We start from the raw sequence: 18,985 nt of genomic DNA, 5'->3' as shown, positions 1-18,985 counted from the left end.
CACTGTGATATTTCTTTTTTTCATAACAAATATTAGTAATTTGAATTTTCTCTTTGTTTTAGCATGGCTAAGGATTTATTGATTTTTTTATTTTTTTTTCAAAGAACCAACTTTTTGTTGATTTTTTGAATTGTTTCTTTTGTTTCAATTTCATTGATTTCAGCTCTTATTTTAATTATTTCTTGTCTCTTCCTGTGTTTGGTGTTGATTTGTTCTTTTTCTAGGGATTTGAGATTTATTAGGCTATTTATTTGTTGACTTTCTATTCCTTTAGTGAATGAGCTTAATGCAATGAACTCTCCTCTTAATATTGCCTTCATAGTATCCCAAAGATTTTGATATGTTGTGTCACTATTTTCATTTACTCCTATGTATTTTTTTGTTTCATCCCTGATTTCTTCTGATATCTTTTGGTCATTTAATAGTGTACTACATAGTCTCCAAGTGTTAAAGTAGCTTCTATTTTTTTCATTGATTTCTAATTGTATTCCATTATCATCTGATGATAAAATGCAAGGTGTTATCTCTACTTTTTTTGTATTTGCTAAGAATTACTTTGTGGCCTAAGATAGATATGTTCTATTTTAGAGAAGGATTCCATGTGCTGCTGAGAAGAAAGTATATTCGGTCCTTGATGGATGAAATAGTCTATATATGTTCATTAAGTCTAAATTATTAATTGTATTCACTAGCTGATCCCAGTTTTTACTTTTCTCTGAACTTGACTCCAAAAGTTTTGCTAGAAGGTGTAGAATGCTCTCAAGAAGAACTGGCACACTCCCATTTTCCTAAAGTCATTCCTACTATTTTATAAAAAGCCTAAGAGTCTGCCTGAGTCAGAAGCAGAAATCTCCATTGAGATCAGCTCTGAAGATAGGAAATTACTGATCATGTCCTACACTTTCAAATGCCATCCCTAGATTATTATGTACTTTAATTCAGTTTCCTGCTCTCTACCTGCTTCTATAGGTAACCAGACCCAGCTGCTGCCCCAGTGCAATGACTCCTGGTCTGACCCAGCAAGCTCCACAGCCTCAGAGGGCCACACTGCCAACTGCTCAGGTGAGCAAGGCCCCCAACACCAGAACCTTCCCATTCCCTGTGCAAATACCCACTGACATGACCCTGTCTCTCCTCAGACAGCAGACAACTCCGCCTGGTGGACGGGGGCAGTCACTGTGCAGGGAGAGTGGAGATCCTGCAGCAGGGCTCCTGGGGCTCCATCTGTGATGACAGCTGGGACCTGAGTGATGCCCACGTGGTGTGCAGACAGCTGGGCTGTGGAGTGGCCCTGGAGGCCACCATCTCTGCTCACTTTGAAGAGGGATCAGGGCCCATCTGGCTGGATGAGCTGAACTGCACAGGAGAGGAGGCCTATGTGTGGCAGTGCCCTTCCCAGGGCTGGGGGCAGCACAACTGCAGGCACAAGGAGGATGCGGGGGTCATCTGCTCAGGTCTGTGGTTCACACTGTGCACAGGTGGGAGAAGTGAGAAGGGTGTGCAGGATGGTACCTGAGCTTTAGGGCAGAGGAGGGGAAATTGGTAGCAGGGAGGAGGGAGAAGAGGCTCATTCCACAGTGCCTGTGTCTCTAGCAGAAAAAGATGAGGTGCTTCCATTTCCTGATGCATCAGCTGAGCTTCTGCTCCTTCCTTCTCATCCCTGCCTCCTGACAATCATTCTCTTCAGTGTCCATTTGACTGCAGACCTCATGCTTCAGTTACTGTGTGTGCAACATCCCAAGACCCCACTGTATTAGTTTCCTGTTGCTGCCGTAATAAATTACCACAGAGTTAATGACTTAAAACAACACAATTCAAGTCTGACCCCAGTCCACCTGAGCTGACAAGGTGTCAGTGGACTGCCTTCATCTGAGGCTCTGGGAAGACTCATTTTCTTGCCTTTTCCAATGTCTTAAAGTTGCCTGTTTTCCACTTTCTTCTTTAAGTCAACCACCTGGCACACCTCTGAGCATTTTTTCTTCTTCACATCTTTCTCTGACTAGAGCCAGAAACTGCTGTCTGCTTTTGAAAACACAGGTCTAAGGATGTGATTTGATTGTGCTCACATGGTTAATTCATGATAATCTAAAATAATCTCACTATTAAAACATCCTTATCTTGATCTTATCTAAAAAGCCCCTTTGCCTCACAAGGTGACCTATTCACAAGCTCCAGGATCAGGAACTGACATACCTTGGACTTCACTACTCTGTCACCTCACTGTCCATACCCCCTTTCCCAGGATCTGTCATGTATTTAGTCAAGTAGCTTTGCCTCCCTCCCTTCAAGAGCCCCACTTCAGTGTTCTTGCCTGTTCATTTTCCACTACACCATTGTCATAGAAATAGAAAGAGACATACAGGTTATTAAAACAGGTAAAAGGGATAAAAGTTTTGTCTTTCCACCTACTGGGCATTTCATCTGCAAAGTTGGCAATGAGCACTCAGTAACTAGGGATAAAGAAAAAACAGCACTAAGAGTTGAATGCTCACTGTGTCCTATTTTCCTCCTCTTGGTTTCAGAGTTCCTGGCCCTCCGGTTGGTGAGCGAGGACCAGGAGTGTGCTGGGTGGCTGGAGGTTTTCTACAACAACACATGGGGCAGTGTCTGCCACAGCCCCATGGAAGCTGTGACCTTGTCCGTGATCTGCAGACAGCTTGGCTGTGGGAACAGTGGGATTCTCAACTCTTCTGTTCCTCTCAGAGAAGGTTCTAGACCCCGTTGGGTAGATGAAATCCAGTGTAGGAAAACGGACACCTCTCTCTGGCAGTGTCCTTCTGACCCCTGGAAACAAAGATCTTGCTCTGCAAAGGAGGAAGCTTATATCATGTGTTCAGGTGACTTACTCCCTATTCCTGTGTCCTCACTCTACAGGTTGTTAGAGAAATTTCATACTTTCAAACCAAAGGAATGAGTTTAAATAAGTTTTACTAGACGAACATTTGAATAGAGATTATTTAAGCCTCAATTTACAATCTTGTTTCAATGAATGACAGAAATAAGTAAACCTGTTCTGACAGCCATTTATGTGGGAAATGTCATGGATATTAAACTGAGCATGTAGAAGCATGGACTTATCTGCCGGGTTTCTGTTCACAACTAAAAGGTTCAGGGGTCACTCCAGGAAAACTGGGCTAAATAATCACACAAGAGACACAAATACCTTTTTATTTGGGGTCGCTGTGATGGCTCCTCTGACCTTAAGGGTCCGCAGGAAGAGAGAGAGCGAGAGCACGCGGCTGACCCCTGTTATTGAGGAGAAGCTATTCAAATGAGGCAAGAGGTCAGGTTTCAGGAGGCTGAGTCTATCTTGAAGATGTCCACTGTCAGCAGGTTGACTGACACCTGGGTAGGCCACACCCAAGGACACAGTAAGAGAAGGGGATACACACACAAGGCACTTCCATGGAAGATTCTATCCTAAACAGGGCAAGGGGTTATATTACAAAGGAACATGTGAGCATAGCTTCACCCATGGGGCTGTAGCAAGACACACCCATGCACCAGATACTGACCCTCAAACCCAAGAAGGGTGGGGAAAGCTCTGCCACATTTCTATGACTGAGCGCCTCAGCACCCAGCCGGGGAGTGTGACTCAGTCAAGTGCAAGGTTGATCTCCCACATTTATCCTCTGAAAAACCATGTAAGCAAATGGCTAGTGCAGCCTAAGGCTTATTACTCTGTATTTCCTTAGTAATTACTCTGTATTTCCTTAGTAGAGTGAAAAATTTGACCTCAATTATGTAAATCACTTGCTATATCATATCACTATGTTAAGGTTTTTTCTCACATGTAATGAAGGTTAAAACTCTCGGTACACTGTTCATAGATATTATGAAGATCATTTAATCCAGATGTGCAAACTGAGGCTAGGAGTAAGCACTTCATGCACCCAATGCCCTCAGGAGAGTGAGGAACAATTTGGGGAATCCAGTACTCGTGGGTTGTCTTTGAGCTCATGGTCTTTTACTCTACATCAGTCAGACAACCTCTTAGGCAAGATTGTTGATGGTAAGTAATGGAGTGCCTTATAAGTAGAAACTTAATTCTAGGCAGGAGGAGAGACAAGAATAAAATACTTTCCCTGTCCTCATGGAGTTTACCCTCCAACATGATAACACATACCAGCCATAACGTGAGTGACAGGAAAAAGTAGAAGGTGCTTTGGAAATGGGTAATTTGAGAAAAAGATAAATCCTATTTAGGTTGAGACCTAAAGGAGGAGTAGATGTCCAAGGAAGGAAGTAATTATAACATTTGGTCATTGTAAATACTGAGGTGTGAGAAGCGTGGTGACCTTGAGGTACTGATAAAATCCCATCAGGAGCAGAGTAGAAAGAGGGTGGTGAAAGTGATGCCTGATTACCTGGATGGGTAAAAAAAAAGCTCAAGGCATGGCCCCAGTAGCAATCCTATTGAAAAGCTGTTTATTAGTCTTCTCCTCTGCCACATTATGGGGAATTTCTGGGAAATGAGGCACCTATTCTCCCCTTATGTTTCTCTTGAACTGATCTCCTCACAGTCCCAGAGGTCTTGGTTGATACTACCTCCTCTGAGCCTTTATCCATATGCTACTGCAAACTAATATGCCCACTTCATCCCTCTCCCAGAAAACATTCCATGGGGCCTGTTGGAAATTGGAGACTATCATCTTCCAATTTCTTAAGACCTGTAATGTCCCCTTCGGTTTCATGTTCTCACAAAAATCTGGCTGTCCTCTGAAAACAATGATGTCCTTATCATTTGGAGGCTCTGTGCGTCTCTTTCAAAAGGATATTTCTGGGCCAAATCTTAAAATAAAAATATCCCTCCTTTTATTTGTCATTTTCAACAATTTATTTCCTTTTTCTCCATGTCCAGCAATGTGAAATTTGACCCATGAGGTGACACCGGCCACCAATTCTGTTGGTGTCAATCTCCAACCTGGTCACTCCCCGTCATCCAGGAAGGCTGCAGTACCAGGCTCACCAGGCTCCTCTGTCTCCTGTTCCTGGTGCTTCCAACATCCTTGAACACACTGAGATAACATCCTGGCCTCTCCATTCCTGACTCTCTCCTGTCAAATCACTCTGCTCCCTCCCACCCCATCTCCCTGGATGGCCACACTATTGACCATCACCAACAGTCCAGCTTGAGATCTTGTTTGCATTGTTCCCTCTCTAACTATTGCCTCTTCTCCTTATGGCACATATTCTTCATTCTCCTTTTCCAAATATTTTTTAAATATTTATTTTTCAGTTTTAGGTGGACACAATATCTTTATTTTTATGTGGTGCCGAGAATCAAACCCAGTGCCTCGGCAAGCTAGGCGAGCGTGCTACCACTTGAGCCACATCCCCAGCCCCTTCCACATATTTTATCCTCATGCAGATTCCCCTATCAGTTTTCCACTCCGCTCATGATTGCACATGTTCTTCTTACCCTGAAGACAACAAGATGCCCCATTATAATCCTCCCCCTTCAGGTACACTCAACTCCCCCTTCTCTTCTGTCAGTCAATGACAAGATATTGAGTTAACTACCTAACTCTTCGCTGCCTGCACTAGACTAAGCAAGGACTGATGAATCATGGACACGTACTGTCTCCTGTTATAATGTAAAATTATCCTGTCTCTTTGAATTTGTGATCCAATCTCTGATGGGCCCTCCACACTGGCCCCATATTGTAGTGTGCCTCTCTCATGTGTCCTCTTGTTCTTTCTCTAACATGACATTTTACAAATTCACTGATCTGCCCCTCACTGTTATTTAACCACATCATACACATAAATGATGGTCTTGCCTCAAACTTCACTGGAAAATAGAAACTTTCAGCTGTCTATCTGCTTTTTTGTTTTTTCCTTATGGTCACTCTGACTTACTGATTATTATTCTGTCTTACAGTACTAGAACTTCTTTGTTAGATATCTAAATTTTAGACTCTGTACTCTTCCTTAGCTCCGTCTTCCTTTCCTTATCTCATTGGGATTCATGGCCTTAAATTATATCATTTCACTGACAGCTCCCAATATAAACCTCCATAGCTGATCTCTGCCCTTAGGTCCAAACTCCTATATTTCATTGCTAATGTACCCTCACTTGAATATATGATAGACAGCTCAAATTTAGTTTTCAAAATAGAGTGTTTTTTTCTAATCCTTCAATCCCTGCCACTAACTTTTTCTCCTTGTTCTATTCCCCATCTCTGTTAATGCCATTGCTGTGCTCAATTACTTATTCTCAGTCTACATTCATGTCTCCATTTCACTCTCCCTCCAGTTTCAATGTAGTAGCAAGGTCTATGTCTCTACCAGAAACCATGTCCTAAATCCTTCTACTCCTTTCTTCCCACTCTCATCTTAATTCATGAAAGATCACTTGTTGCTTAGACTCTTCCAAAAGTCTTTAGTGGTCTTTGTCTTCTACAACATATTGTCTATTTAATGCTGGAAATAAGCTCATTTGACTAGCAAGTTGATTAATGTATTGCTGTGTGTGTCAGTGAGCTGCATTTAGAAGTGACACTGGCCCATTTCTTTGTGGCTCCCAGATGCAGAAACAACTGGAAACCATGTCTCATGTCTCTAATTAGCCTAATTAGCAAAAATTGCCAGGGAATATGTAGTCAGCTTGTTCTCAGGCTTTGAAGGACTTCCCCCATAGAAAGGGGAGGGGACTGTGAGCCACTCAAGGGGTTGGGGATATGACTCATGGGTGCAGATTACTACTGATTGGGTTTGGATTCATTCTTTTTTTTTATTGCTTGTTCAAAACATCACAAAGCTCATGATACATCATCTTTCATACATTTGACTCAATTGGGTTATGAACTCCCATTTTTACCCCAAATACAAATTGCAGAATCACATCGGTTACACACTCACATTTTTACATAATGGCATATTAGTGACTGTTGTATTCTGCTACCTTTCCTATCCCCTACTATCCCCCCTCCCCTCCCCTCCCATCTTCCCTCTCTACCTCATCTGCTGTTGTTCAATTCTCTCCCTTGTTTCCCGCCCCCTTTCCCCTCACAACCTCTTATATATAATTTTGTGTAACATTGAGGGTCTCCTACCATTTCCATATGCTTTCCCTTCTCTCTCCCTTTCTCTCTCCCCACTCATCTTTGTTTAATGTTAATCTTTTCCTCATGCTCTTCCTCCCTGTTCTGTTCTTAGTTGCTCTCTTTATATCAAAGAAGACATTTGGCATTTGTTTTTTAAGGATTGGCTAGCTTCGCTTAGCATAATCTGCTCTAATGCCATCCATTTCCCTGCAATTCCATGATTTTGTCATTTTTTAGTGCTGCGTAACACTAAACAACCTCTCCATGTGAGGCCCCCCAGGGAATGAGTAATGCTGTCTGTCTGGACAACGAGCACTAGAGGCATGAAGGGATGACCACCCCATCTTCTCTTATGCTGTGCTCTTTTTTGCTCTCTTCACAGAATCAGCCACATGCTTAACACTAAGGGATTTATGTTCTTCCCTCTAGTTTGTTTTTGCTGTAGAGTTAAACAATATTTTTTCTATTACACTGAATTACCAAAACCTTACTCATCCAAATCAAGGAAGACATATAAATAAATATAAAGAGTCTTTAAATATAAACATATAAATAAATATAAAGACATATAAATAAATATAAAGACATATAAAAATATAGAGAGTACATTAGTGACATTGCACAAACTCTTATCTATTTATATTCCATATTCCCCTTATTTAAATAAGATTAATGGACTTAAAAATCAAAATTTTTCCCAACCCTCTATTTTCGTGAAATCCTATCTTAAGCCATATAGTGATAAAAGCATTTATCCTATGGTGTCTTTTTATTTGGTTTTATAATATTGGAATTATATCATACTTACTATTGTTACATTGGCTTTCTTAACAATATATTGTGGATATTCCTCAAGTAGAGCTCACTCATTTGTAAAACAACACCATGATGTTACATTCTTAAGAGATTAGCATTACAATTTGCATAATCATTTTGCTATTAATTTATAATTCTTTTCTATTTTTCCCTTCTACAAACAATATTGTAACAAATGTCCTTGCACATGTAACACTATATACTAGTAGGTTTATTACTACAAGACGACTGCCAATGGTTGTAAGATCACAGAATATCTATTTTTTGAACAGATATTGTCATATAACTTTGTAGGAACAATTGTTGTCAATTGGTATTTCATATCTTGATAAAAAACACTGGGATTTTTTTTATAACTTGACCATTAATCTAAAGTCAAAGAACATACAGAAGCTTAAAAATCAAAAAACAAACAAAGCCCACAAACCTATGCTAGGAAATGCCTGAAATCCAAGGAGAATGCAATGGCATATGATGGTAAATGTTCCAAAAGCAAATGCTTACTTTTTACCTTTTCTTCTCTTTCCTCACTTTATTTTTTTTCCTTTTCCCTGTAGAGGCTGAAGTGATAATAAATTATAAGATTAGGTATTGATGTATTTTTCCCCTTACAATAGACTTCACATTTTGAGAAATAGTGAAACATCCAATCCTGAAAGTGAGTAGCCACCCAAGAGAGGTTTCTAGAGATGTTCCCTGCATAGGGTAGGAGGTTGATAAGAGTAATGGGAATAATGTATACCCGTGATGGTTTTTTAGGAAAAGTGCCATGTATGTTTTTTTAGTGTCATTTTGCTTTTTTATGTATTCTTTTGTTTTGTTTTGCTTGCTAGATGTTACCTCTATGTCCTTTCATGAGTTAATTTTCCTCAGTGTACTACCTGTTTATGCAAACGTTTCTATCTTACCGACTATTATCTACTTGTTAACTTTTCTCTAAATTCTACTTGCTTTGTTTATGTAAAAAAAATACTTTTAATTTATTTAAAATAATAATGTTAATTAATTTAAATAAATACTTTTAATGTTTGTAATTTTTATAAACAATGAGGGATATTGAGTACAAATTACTTTGGGGATTACTCAGTACTTATATTTTAAATGTCTAATATTTGTTACCACAAGACATTGATATTAACTTACTCTTTATTACCTTTCTGGTTAGCATGAATTCAAAAAAAAAAATTTCAGCAGATTTTACTCCTCTATTCATTTAATCAGTAAATATTTATAAGCCACTGTTTATAACATTCGTAGAAAGTCACCCATACATACTTCTAAGAAAGGCATTCAACATGCCAGGCACTGTCCTGTTCACAGGAACAGAGGGAATTAGGTAAGGTCCCTTTCTAGTGAAGTTTTCTTTCTGAGTTATGTGTGTCTCTCTGTGTGTTTGAGTATACATATATGAGCATGTGCATGATCATGTTTGTGTTTTTTCACATTATGAGCACAGAAAAAAACAAGTAAACTGATAAAATTTCAGCTGCTGAAAGGGATATGCTCCAGGGGATGTCTCAGTAACCCAGGACCTGAGACTGCTTGTGAAGCCTGTTGTCTCCACCTGTCATCTGAACTGAGCACAGGACCTTAGAGAGCCTTGTCTTGGGGCAGGATCCCACCAACTGCTACTTACCAGTGCTTCCCCACTGTCTGCTCCTGCAGGAAACAGACCCAAGAGCTGTCCAGCCACGGCACCCTGCACAGGTACCTCATCCCCTCACACCTTCCCCATGGCTTCCAGGGGCTCCTTTCCTCCCACCAGGGAGTAAGAGGAGGTGCTGCTGCCTTTTCAGACAAAGAGAAGCTCCAACTCAGGGGAGGAGACAGCGAGTGCTCAGGGCGAGTGGAGGTTTGGCATGAAGGAGCCTGGGGCACTGTGTGTGATGACTCCTGGAGCCTGGCAGAGGCTGAGGTGGTGTGTCAGCAGCTGGGATGTGGCTCTGCCCTGGAAGCCCCAGGAGAAGCTGCATTTGGCCCTGGAAATGGAAGCATCTGGCTGGATGAGGTGCAGTGCAGGGGCAGGGAGCCCTCCCTGTGGGCCTGTGCTGCAGCACCCTGGGGACAGAGTGACTGCAAGCATGAGGAGGACGCTGGTGTGAGGTGCTCTGGTGAGTAGCAGGACCAGGACGGGAGGACAGGGTTGAAGTGTGTTTGCATCCAAAGGGCTTCCCAGTTTGCCCTGCTGCCCTGAACTCTTGGCATCTGGAAGAGAACCATGTGCCAGTGGTGATGGGTGGGCAGGAATGACATTCCCAGACCAGCACAATGCAATGATTCCATTTTCCTTCTCTTCTTCCCAGGTAAAAGGACACGAATTCACCCCACTCCTAGAAATAAGTGGTTCTTTTACTCTGAATCAGGTAATAAGGAGTTAAGTAGATTTTCAGTGTTCTGCCCTATAGAGTCTACACAGGCCTGATGATCAGGTGTTAAAAGAAGCCATCATTTTTATTAAGTTGTAGCAGAGAGCTCCAAAGCCTCACACACATTCACTTTATGGAAAACCCTTCAAACTAGACTCAGAAGATAGTTGACACAGCCCAGATCAGGATCTAGGGTGGCAATATCCTGGGATTCAGGCAGATCTATGATGACTGAGCTAGAGATTTCATGGTCCTGAAGATTCAAGTGATGACCAGGATAATTGGGTTCTCCTGAGCTTATGGTCCTCTCTAAAGACTCATGGCCCTTTTCTTCTTCAGGCACCAGTTCAGCCTCAGCCCCTGTCCCTGGCATCTTCTCCTTACCTGGGATCCTCTGCATGATCCTGGGAGCCCTTCTGTTTCTGGTCCTAATCATCCTGGGAACTCAGCTGCTCAGATGGAGAGCAAAGCACCAAGGTGGGGCATAGGAATGCTGTGACCAGAAAGTATGCAGGGATAATATAGGGTCAATTGTGGGTTTTTGTTTTGTTTTGTTTTTTAAGTATATGTTTTACCTTGTTCTGATTATATGAAAAACTTCTCTACATGGACTTGGAGATTTAGAACACATGAATTCATCCTAGGTTAAAAAATGAAGCCCCAATGCCCCAAATATGATGGTTTCCCATATGAAGAGTGCTAGTGGAGACTGGGTATAAGATCCAGTGGTGGCCAGGAAATCTAGTTCTATCCCAATGATCACAAAGATAAAGAAAGGGACCATAAGCTCAAGAGAACCCAATTATCCTGATCATCACTTGAATCTTCAGGACCATGAAGTCCCTAGCTCAGAGGGTATCTCCAAGAGTGTGCATTGGAGAAGATTTTGTCTGTTGGTAAAGGAAAGACTTCTAGGAGCAATATTTGAACTCATTCTGCTTTCCACAGCCTTATCCACTTTTGAAGCTGCTGTTGATGAAGTCCTGTACCAGGAGATAGATCACTCAATAAATCCAGAAAATGAGAGCCTGCTAAACAGCCCAGGTGTGTTCCATAGCCTCCTTTTCTTTGCATGAGTTTGCCATCAGTGTGGGAATCTTCAGTAAGCAAAGACAACATGACTAACCCTGCCACACGTGGCATATTAGATAGCTTTTTATTACTGAAATAAAATGCCTAAGATAATCAAATTATAAGGAGGAAATATTTATTTATTTTGACTCACATTTTCAGATGTTTTACTCCATGGTAACCTGGCAGCATATCATGCTGGGAGCAAGTAGTGGGGCAAAGATGCTCACCTCATAGTGACCAGCAAACCAATAAAAGGAGGAAGAGATTAGCATCCTATAATCCTTTTCAAGACCATGTTCCCAACAACTTAATACCTCCCACTAGTCCCAGCTCCTTAAAGGTTTTACCTTTTCCATTACCACCAACCTGTGGACCAATCATTTAAAACATGAACTTTTAGGAATATTTCTGGACCACTGTAACAATTCTCAGCATCCTCCAATGGCAAGAGCTCCAAGCCCTCTCTCTACAAGTATGAAGCTTCAAAATTTCTTCTGAACCATAAACCAAAATTTCTTCTGGACCTCCTACTGTGTTTTTCTATGATGTTTTCTCTCTACTAGGAACCATGTCTAATGGCTCAGCAACTGAGCTACCCTATAACCCAGGGAACAGTGAGGAGAATGGAGACCCTGAATCTGCCCCAGGTAGTAGAGACAAGTCTTCCCTTGGATAGTGGGGGTGAGGAGGAGGTTATCATCTGAGAAAAACTTTCTATGATTAGGATGGGAAGGGTCTCTTCTGTCTGGTTCACAACTATTTTTTTTCCTCTCCACCCTCTCTGTCATCTAGAAAAGGAAAGATTACATTCTAATCTGTTAGTTTCCATAGCTACTTCCTTATGGTCATAGGTATACTTCAAACATATCATTGTAAAAACCCAAGGTCATAATTTTAAAAAGAACATTTGAACCTGATCATCTCAAAAATTTCTTGATGAAAGAGGACATTGAGAAGCATGGATTTGAGGTTTTGATCCTGAAATAGAGGGATGTATGCACCATTTTGTGGTTTAAGTGATACTAAGAAAAATAATGATCTTCATAATCCCTGAAACACATGGAGTGTGTGATATCTGTACTTATCAATCACTTAGCTCTTGTCTACACCTTTGTAGACCTAAGAAAGGAAGACATCCTGGATCTTCCCCAAGTGGTGAAAATGGAGAGTTCCTGAGATGAAGCATGTCCAGGAGTGCTCTGTCAAGATGGATCTTAAGGACAGCAGAGCAGCAGAGGAGGTTGAAACCCATGCCTCCTGGAATTGGAATTAGTAGGATAGCCTATGTGTGGGAGACAGAAAGCCAGGCTTCTCTTCTGGACAGCACTGTGTCTCCATTGCCTCAGAGGCCATATGAACAACATGCATTCTCCTTAATCCTGATGAAATCTCCCTGACTCACTGATACGTACATATTTTTTCAACCCTCTACCACATGCCTGAAAAGAGTGCCTCAAACTCAGCATAACTTTTATCGATGTTTTGTGGAATAATGTTAGTAAAATATTATTGACCTTAGTATACTGAAATATTTAGATGATTTACGTGGTTTCTAAGAATACAGAGATCAATTATGCCTTTGGGACAACCTTGGAATATGGTGCCTATATTTATCAGCTATTAGAATCTCTGCATTAGAAGAGACTGAAGACATCACCTTGACTAACCCCCTAGTGATAGGAATGGGGTTCCCCTCGGTGAAATGAGAAATAAAAGCTAAGAGAAATAAAATGGCTGAAAATCACAGAACACAGAAAGTAGTTTCAAAAGCGGGGATAGGACAAGCAAGCTAATCAAACGAATTGAGCTTCTGGACAAAATGGAGCCCACACCTGCTTTATTTATATCAGGAAACATCAAAGGCCTTCCATAGCATATTCTTTACCAAACTAGGATAAAGGTGGGCTGACCAGTTCCTAATAGGATATGCCCATCTCTGGTACTACTATGAGGAACCTTTCTAGCACAGTGGAGGGAAAGGTCATATGCATTGGGTGATCTATTGCCCTGGGAAAGCCACAGAAAGTTCCCAATGCCAGGCCTATCCCTCCTTGGCTTCCAAGGTGAGAGAAGGTCCTCATGTATTTCATGGATGGCTTCCTGCAACTAACAAGTATCTTGCTCTTCCACTTACTCTCTGTTTTCAGAACCTGCAGGGCAGCATGCAGATGCCACCAGTAATAGTTATGATGATGTTGAAGAGTTACGTGTTTCTGAAATTCCTTCTTCCTCTGGAATGAAGGAGAAAACTTTTTTCCCAGAAGAGGGAGGTGGTGCCAGGTATTCTCAGACAGGTATGTGGATAGCTCTCTCTCCAGTTGTCCTGCATTATTGTCATGGAAAAGATGGATTTGGACATGTTAAAGAACCATTTTCTTTTATTACAAGAATCTAGGTAGCCTTGTAAACCAAGATGATGTCATCTCTTCCATTTTTCTGTTTATTGAAGCTGTTGTATTTCTTCTGAAAGGAGATAAATATTGTGTTCTCTGTCTGCACACACAGGCCATGGGATAGAGACATGTATATATGAGCTGCAGAGATTTTGTGGCTTTGTTCCAATTTTCACACAACAAACTAACACCTATGTTCAGACAACAAGTATGTGAGAAGTAATTTGGAAAGCTTTCTAGAGTTTTTATTAGTGAATTATAATTATTCATAATAGTAGCATTCATTTTGACATATTCATAAATACATTTAACATAATTTGCTCCATTTAAATATCTAATGCTTCTCCTTTCCCAGCCTCCCCTTGATCCCCTTCCTCTATTCAACTGATCTTTCTTCTATTTATTTATTGTTTTTTAGCTATTGCATCACAGTTATATTTAAACATAGAATTCATTGTGACATATTCAAGCACACAAATAGCATAATTTGGTTAATTTCATTCCAGAGTTTCTTCCTTTTCCTTCCCCTCTTCCTCCCCCTCAATCCCCTTCGACTCCACTGTTATTGTATTTTCATGAGATCTCCCCCAGATTTTTTTATTTCTTATTTCCCTCTAGTTTCTGCATATGAGAGAAAACATTCAACCCTTAACTTCCTGAGTCTGGCTTATTTCATTTAGCATGATTTTCTCCAGTTCCATCCATTATCCATTTTTCCATTTTTCTTTATGTCTAAATGGAACTGTGTGTGTGTGTGTGTGTGTGTGTGCAATCACATTTTTTTATCTATTCATTCCTTGACAGACACCTAGGCTGGTTCCATAACTTGGTTACTATGAATTCTACTGTTATAAACATAGATATACCTATATCACTGTAATATGCTGAATTCAGCTCTTTTATAAATACCAACAAGTGGAATAGCAGGGACCCTAGTCCTGTGATTGTACTAATTTGTGGTCCCACCAAGAATGTATGAGTGTTTCTTACTCCTCACATCCTCACCAACACTTATTTATTTACTTTTTAATGTTTTATTAGTACATTATAGTTCTACATAATAGTAGAATAGTAGGGTTCATTTTTACATAGTCATACATGCATGAAATAAAGTTTTCTCCATTTCAACCCCTAATACTCCACTTTTCTTCTGCTCTCTCTTCTTCTGCTCCCCCTTCTCTACTCTACCAATCATTCTTATGATTATTTATAGTTTTTTTAAACTGGTGCTGTATAGACATACATAAAGGTGAAATTCACTGTGGTATATTTATGTACATACATAACAAAATTTGGTCGATTTCATTCCATAATTCCTCCCTTTCGCTATCTTTTCCTCCCTCCTTGTCAATCTTTTTACTCTATTCCACTGATTTCTACTTTCATAGGATACCCCCCTTTTTATTTCCTTATTTTGTCCCAGCTTCTGCGTAAGAGATAGAATATCCAACTTCTGGATTTTTCAGTTTGGTGTATTTCACTTAGCATGATATTCTCCAGGTCCATTCATTTACCTGAAAATGCAATAATTTCATTTCTTATAGCTGAGTAAAATTCCATTTTGTATATTTGCCAATTTTCTTTATCATTCATCTATTGACAGGTGCCCATGCTATTTTCATAACTTGGCTATTGTGAATTGTGATTTTATAAACATTGATATGCCTATATCCTTGGATGAAAACTAAGGAATGACTTGTATCCCAGGGGTTTTGGAGCCTGAGGCAGGAGGATCGGGAGTTCAAAGCCAGCCTCAGCAATTTAGTGAAGCCCTAAATAACTCAGCAAGACCCAGTCTCTAAATAAAATATTAAAAAGGGTTGGAAATGTGGCTCAGTGGTTAAGCACATCTGGGTTCAATCTCTGGTACAAAAAAAAAAAAAAACAAGGAGAGAGAGTTATGTCATATTGTGATTCCTAGTCTTTTGATGAATCTCCATACTGATTTCAAAAATGATTGTACTGATTTGCAATACCACCAACGATGTACTTTTACCCCACATCTTCACCAGCATTTATTATTTGTATTCTTGATGATTGCCATCCTAACAGGGGCTAGATGACATCACAATGTAGTTTTGATGTTTATTCCCTTGATTGCTAGAGACATTATTTGTTGGTCATTTGTATTTATTCTTTTAAGAAACATCTATTTATTGATTGATTGGGTTAATTGTTTGGGGGGGTGTTAACTTTTTAGGTTCTTCATTTATTCTAGGTATTAATCCCCTGTTAAAGGAGTAGCTGACAGAAGACTTTCTCCCACTTCATAGGCTCCCTTTTCATGCTCTTGTTTCCTTTGCTGTGCAGAAACATTTTAATTTGATGCCATCCCACATGTTGATTCTTGATTTTATTACTTGAGTCTTAGGAGTCTTAATAAGGTACCTATAGCAACATGTTAGAGAGGTGAGCCTATTTTTAATTCTACCAGTTGCAAAGTTCCTAGGTCTTTGATATATTTTCAGTTGACTTTTGTACAGGGTGAGAGATAGGGGTCTAGTTTTATTCTACACATGGACATCCAGTTTTCCAGCACCATTTGTTATAAATGCTATTTTTTCTCCAACATATGTTTTGGGCACCTTTGTCAAGTATTAGATGAAAATATTTATTTGGGCTTATTTCTGTCTTCTATTTCTTTGTCTTCTGTTTTTATGCCAGTACCATGCTATTTTTGTTACTATAAAACTGTAATATATTTGAGATTGAAAATTGTGTGATGTTTCCAGCATGTTCTTCTTGCTCAGTATCGCTTTAACTATTCTGGATCTTTTATTCTTCCATATTCATTTTAGGACTGATTTTTTCTACTTCTGTGAATAATGTCATTGATATTTAATGGGGATTGCAATGAATCTGTAGATTGCTTTTGGGAGTATGACCACTTTAACAATATTAAATCTGCTAATTGAAGAACAAGGGATGTCGTTCCATCTTCTAAGATCTTTCTCAATTTCATTCTTCAGTGATCTATAGTTTTATCTTAGTGGTCTTTTACCACCTTGGTTACCCTTATTACCAGGTTTTGGTTTTGGTTTTTGGTTTTTAGAGGATATTATGAATGGAATCATTTTTCTGTGTTTTTTTTATTTTGTATTGGGTTCACTATTGGTATACAGCAAATCTATTAAGTTTTGCTTTTGGTCTCAGTTTTTGGTTTTTCTTTTTGTTGGTTTGTTTTTTTGTGGGGTTTTTTTGTTTTGTTTTCTTTTGTTTTGTTTTTTTGGTGTTGTTTGTTTGGTTCTAGAAATGTAAACCAGACTGTTTTACCACTGAGCTACATCCCTACCCCTTTTGTTTGTTTGTTTGTTTGTTTGTTTGTTTGTTTGTTTGAGACAGGGTCTCACAGAGCTGCTTAGGGCCTCATTAAGTTGCAGAGACTGGTCTTAAACTTGCAATCCTCTTGTCAGCCTCTCCAATTGCTGGGATTATAGTTTGCAACACAGCGCTCAACATGAAAAATCTATGAATGTTTGTATGTTGATCTTGTGTCCTGCTATTTTGCTGAATTTGTTTACCATTTCTGAAAGTTTTCTGGTAGAGATTTAGGGGTCTTATATGTATAGAATCATATCAACTGCAAATGAAAATATTTTACTTCTTTTTCCTTTGTTATCCCTTTAATTTTCTCCTTTTGCCTAACTTCTCTGGCTAAAACTACAAGAAATATATAGAAGTGGTAAGAGTTTAAATCCTTGTCCTGCTCCTGATTTTAGAATAAATGCTTTTATTTTCTCTCCATCCATTATGATGTTGGTTTTCAGTTGGTCACTTACAGCCTTCATGAGTTTGAGACACTTTCCTTCTATTCCTAATGTCTTCCATGTTTTGGGGGGGATAACAGGGATTGAACTTGAACTCAGGGGCACTCAATCACTGAACCACATCCCCAGCCCTATTTTGTATTTTATTTAGAGACAGGGTATCACTGAGTTGCTTAGCACCTCTCCGTTGCTGAGGCTGGCTTTGAATTCGTAATCCTCCTGTCTCAGCCTCCCAAGCCACTGGGATTACAGGCACGTGCCACTACGCTCTGCCTCTTCCATGTTTTTAACATGAGTGAGTGCTGATTTTTGTCAATGACTTTTTCTGTCTATTGAGATGGTCATGTGATTTTTTGTACTTAAGTTTATTTATGTGATGATTTATATTTATTGATTTTTGTGTACTGAACAACCTTTCACCTATTTTGAGGAAAGCACATAGCTAAATGTGCTTTCTAGTTGACATGTCCCACTATTAATGCATAATGTGCAATAGCCTTAACTAGAGAATATTGAAATTTTCATGCTAGAAGGAATGATTTTTGTCTTATTGTTTCAAATAACATATGGTGTTATTTCTTGGGATTGGGCTTCCTACTTGCACATGGGCATGTGGTCCATGGGAAACAGGAAACTATTGAATTTAATTGAGCTTCCCCACTTCAGCATCTGCCAAAGGACCCAAATTGTTGTCATGAATACTGTGAGGTCAAGTGTGGTCTGTTATTGAGGTACTGAGGAATCAAGGGAGGTCATCTTCTGCTTGGAGTGCTTAAGGAATCAGCCTAGTATGGAAGAGAGGGTGCTCATGTGAGTATATTTACTCTCAGCAACCTCTGAAAATTCAGTGTTTGAACTGAATGAATCTCACATGGGATCTCCCACAATTCTGTCCCATAGTTGCTTCTACCATCCTCCTTCTCATTGAAATCAAGGCATTTGGACAGAGCAGAGTTCCTGTGATATAGCTCTATTAATCCTTCCAGAAAAGTTCGGGTTCCCCACAGATATTTTGTAGCCATTCTACTAGTCTTTCATCCTACAAGAGGTCTCTGTATTGTCATTTTGTCACCACTAAAACCAGGATTCTCTGTTTCAGGCACCTCTCCTCAGTCTCTCAGAGAAGCTGATAATTCTAACACAGAAGAGACAGCATCCTCATTAGTCCTGAGACAAGATGACCCTGGATATGATGATGTTGAGCCTAACACCACGTAGTGCTATTTTTTAGAGCAACCAAGTCTGCAGAGAACTCTTTATATTATTTCTCCTTAATAAAAGAGAATTCTGTCTTCATTTCAGCAATGTTTTACATGTATCCCTTATACATAATAAATACTCTGAGCCTCAAAGACAAGTTTTGTTCTCTTAACATGAGTACATTTACTCTCAGCAACCTCTGAAAATTCAGTGTTTGAACTGAATGGATCTAACATGAGATCTCCCACAATTCTGTCCCATAGTTGCTTCCTTTAGATGGACAGATGTTCATTCTTCTCATGAATATCATGAAACTGAAA

The 18,985-nt window shown here is 39.7% G+C and overlaps 1 protein-coding gene across 1 annotated transcript in view; it reads left to right on the top strand.

The window, feature by feature from the left end:
• Positions 1-18,740, top strand: part of LOC124078996 (antigen WC1.1-like) — a 58,819-nt gene extending 40,079 nt beyond the window's left edge. The window contains 10 exon segments of the mRNA XM_046424148.2: positions 970-1,062; positions 1,140-1,454; positions 2,523-2,837; positions 9,531-9,572; positions 9,662-9,976; positions 10,169-10,228; positions 10,571-10,708; positions 11,180-11,275; positions 13,453-13,599; positions 18,565-18,740. Coding sequence (XP_046280104.2) covers positions 970-1,062; positions 1,140-1,454; positions 2,523-2,837; positions 9,531-9,572; positions 9,662-9,976; positions 10,169-10,228; positions 10,571-10,708; positions 11,180-11,275; positions 13,453-13,599; positions 18,565-18,740 — 1,697 coding nt within the window.
• The last annotated feature ends 245 nt before the right edge of the window (positions 18,741-18,985 follow it).

The sequence above is a fragment of the Marmota monax genome, unplaced genomic scaffold, assembly GCF_021218885.2.
Source record: "Marmota monax isolate L192 unplaced genomic scaffold, Marmota_monax_Labrador192_F-V1.1 WCK01_AAM20220418_F8-fsc00186, whole genome shotgun sequence".
NCBI classification, from domain to species: Eukaryota; Metazoa; Chordata; class Mammalia; order Rodentia; family Sciuridae; genus Marmota; species Marmota monax.
Note: the sequence above shows the minus strand (reverse complement) of the source record. Positions and strands in the feature narration are given on the sequence as shown.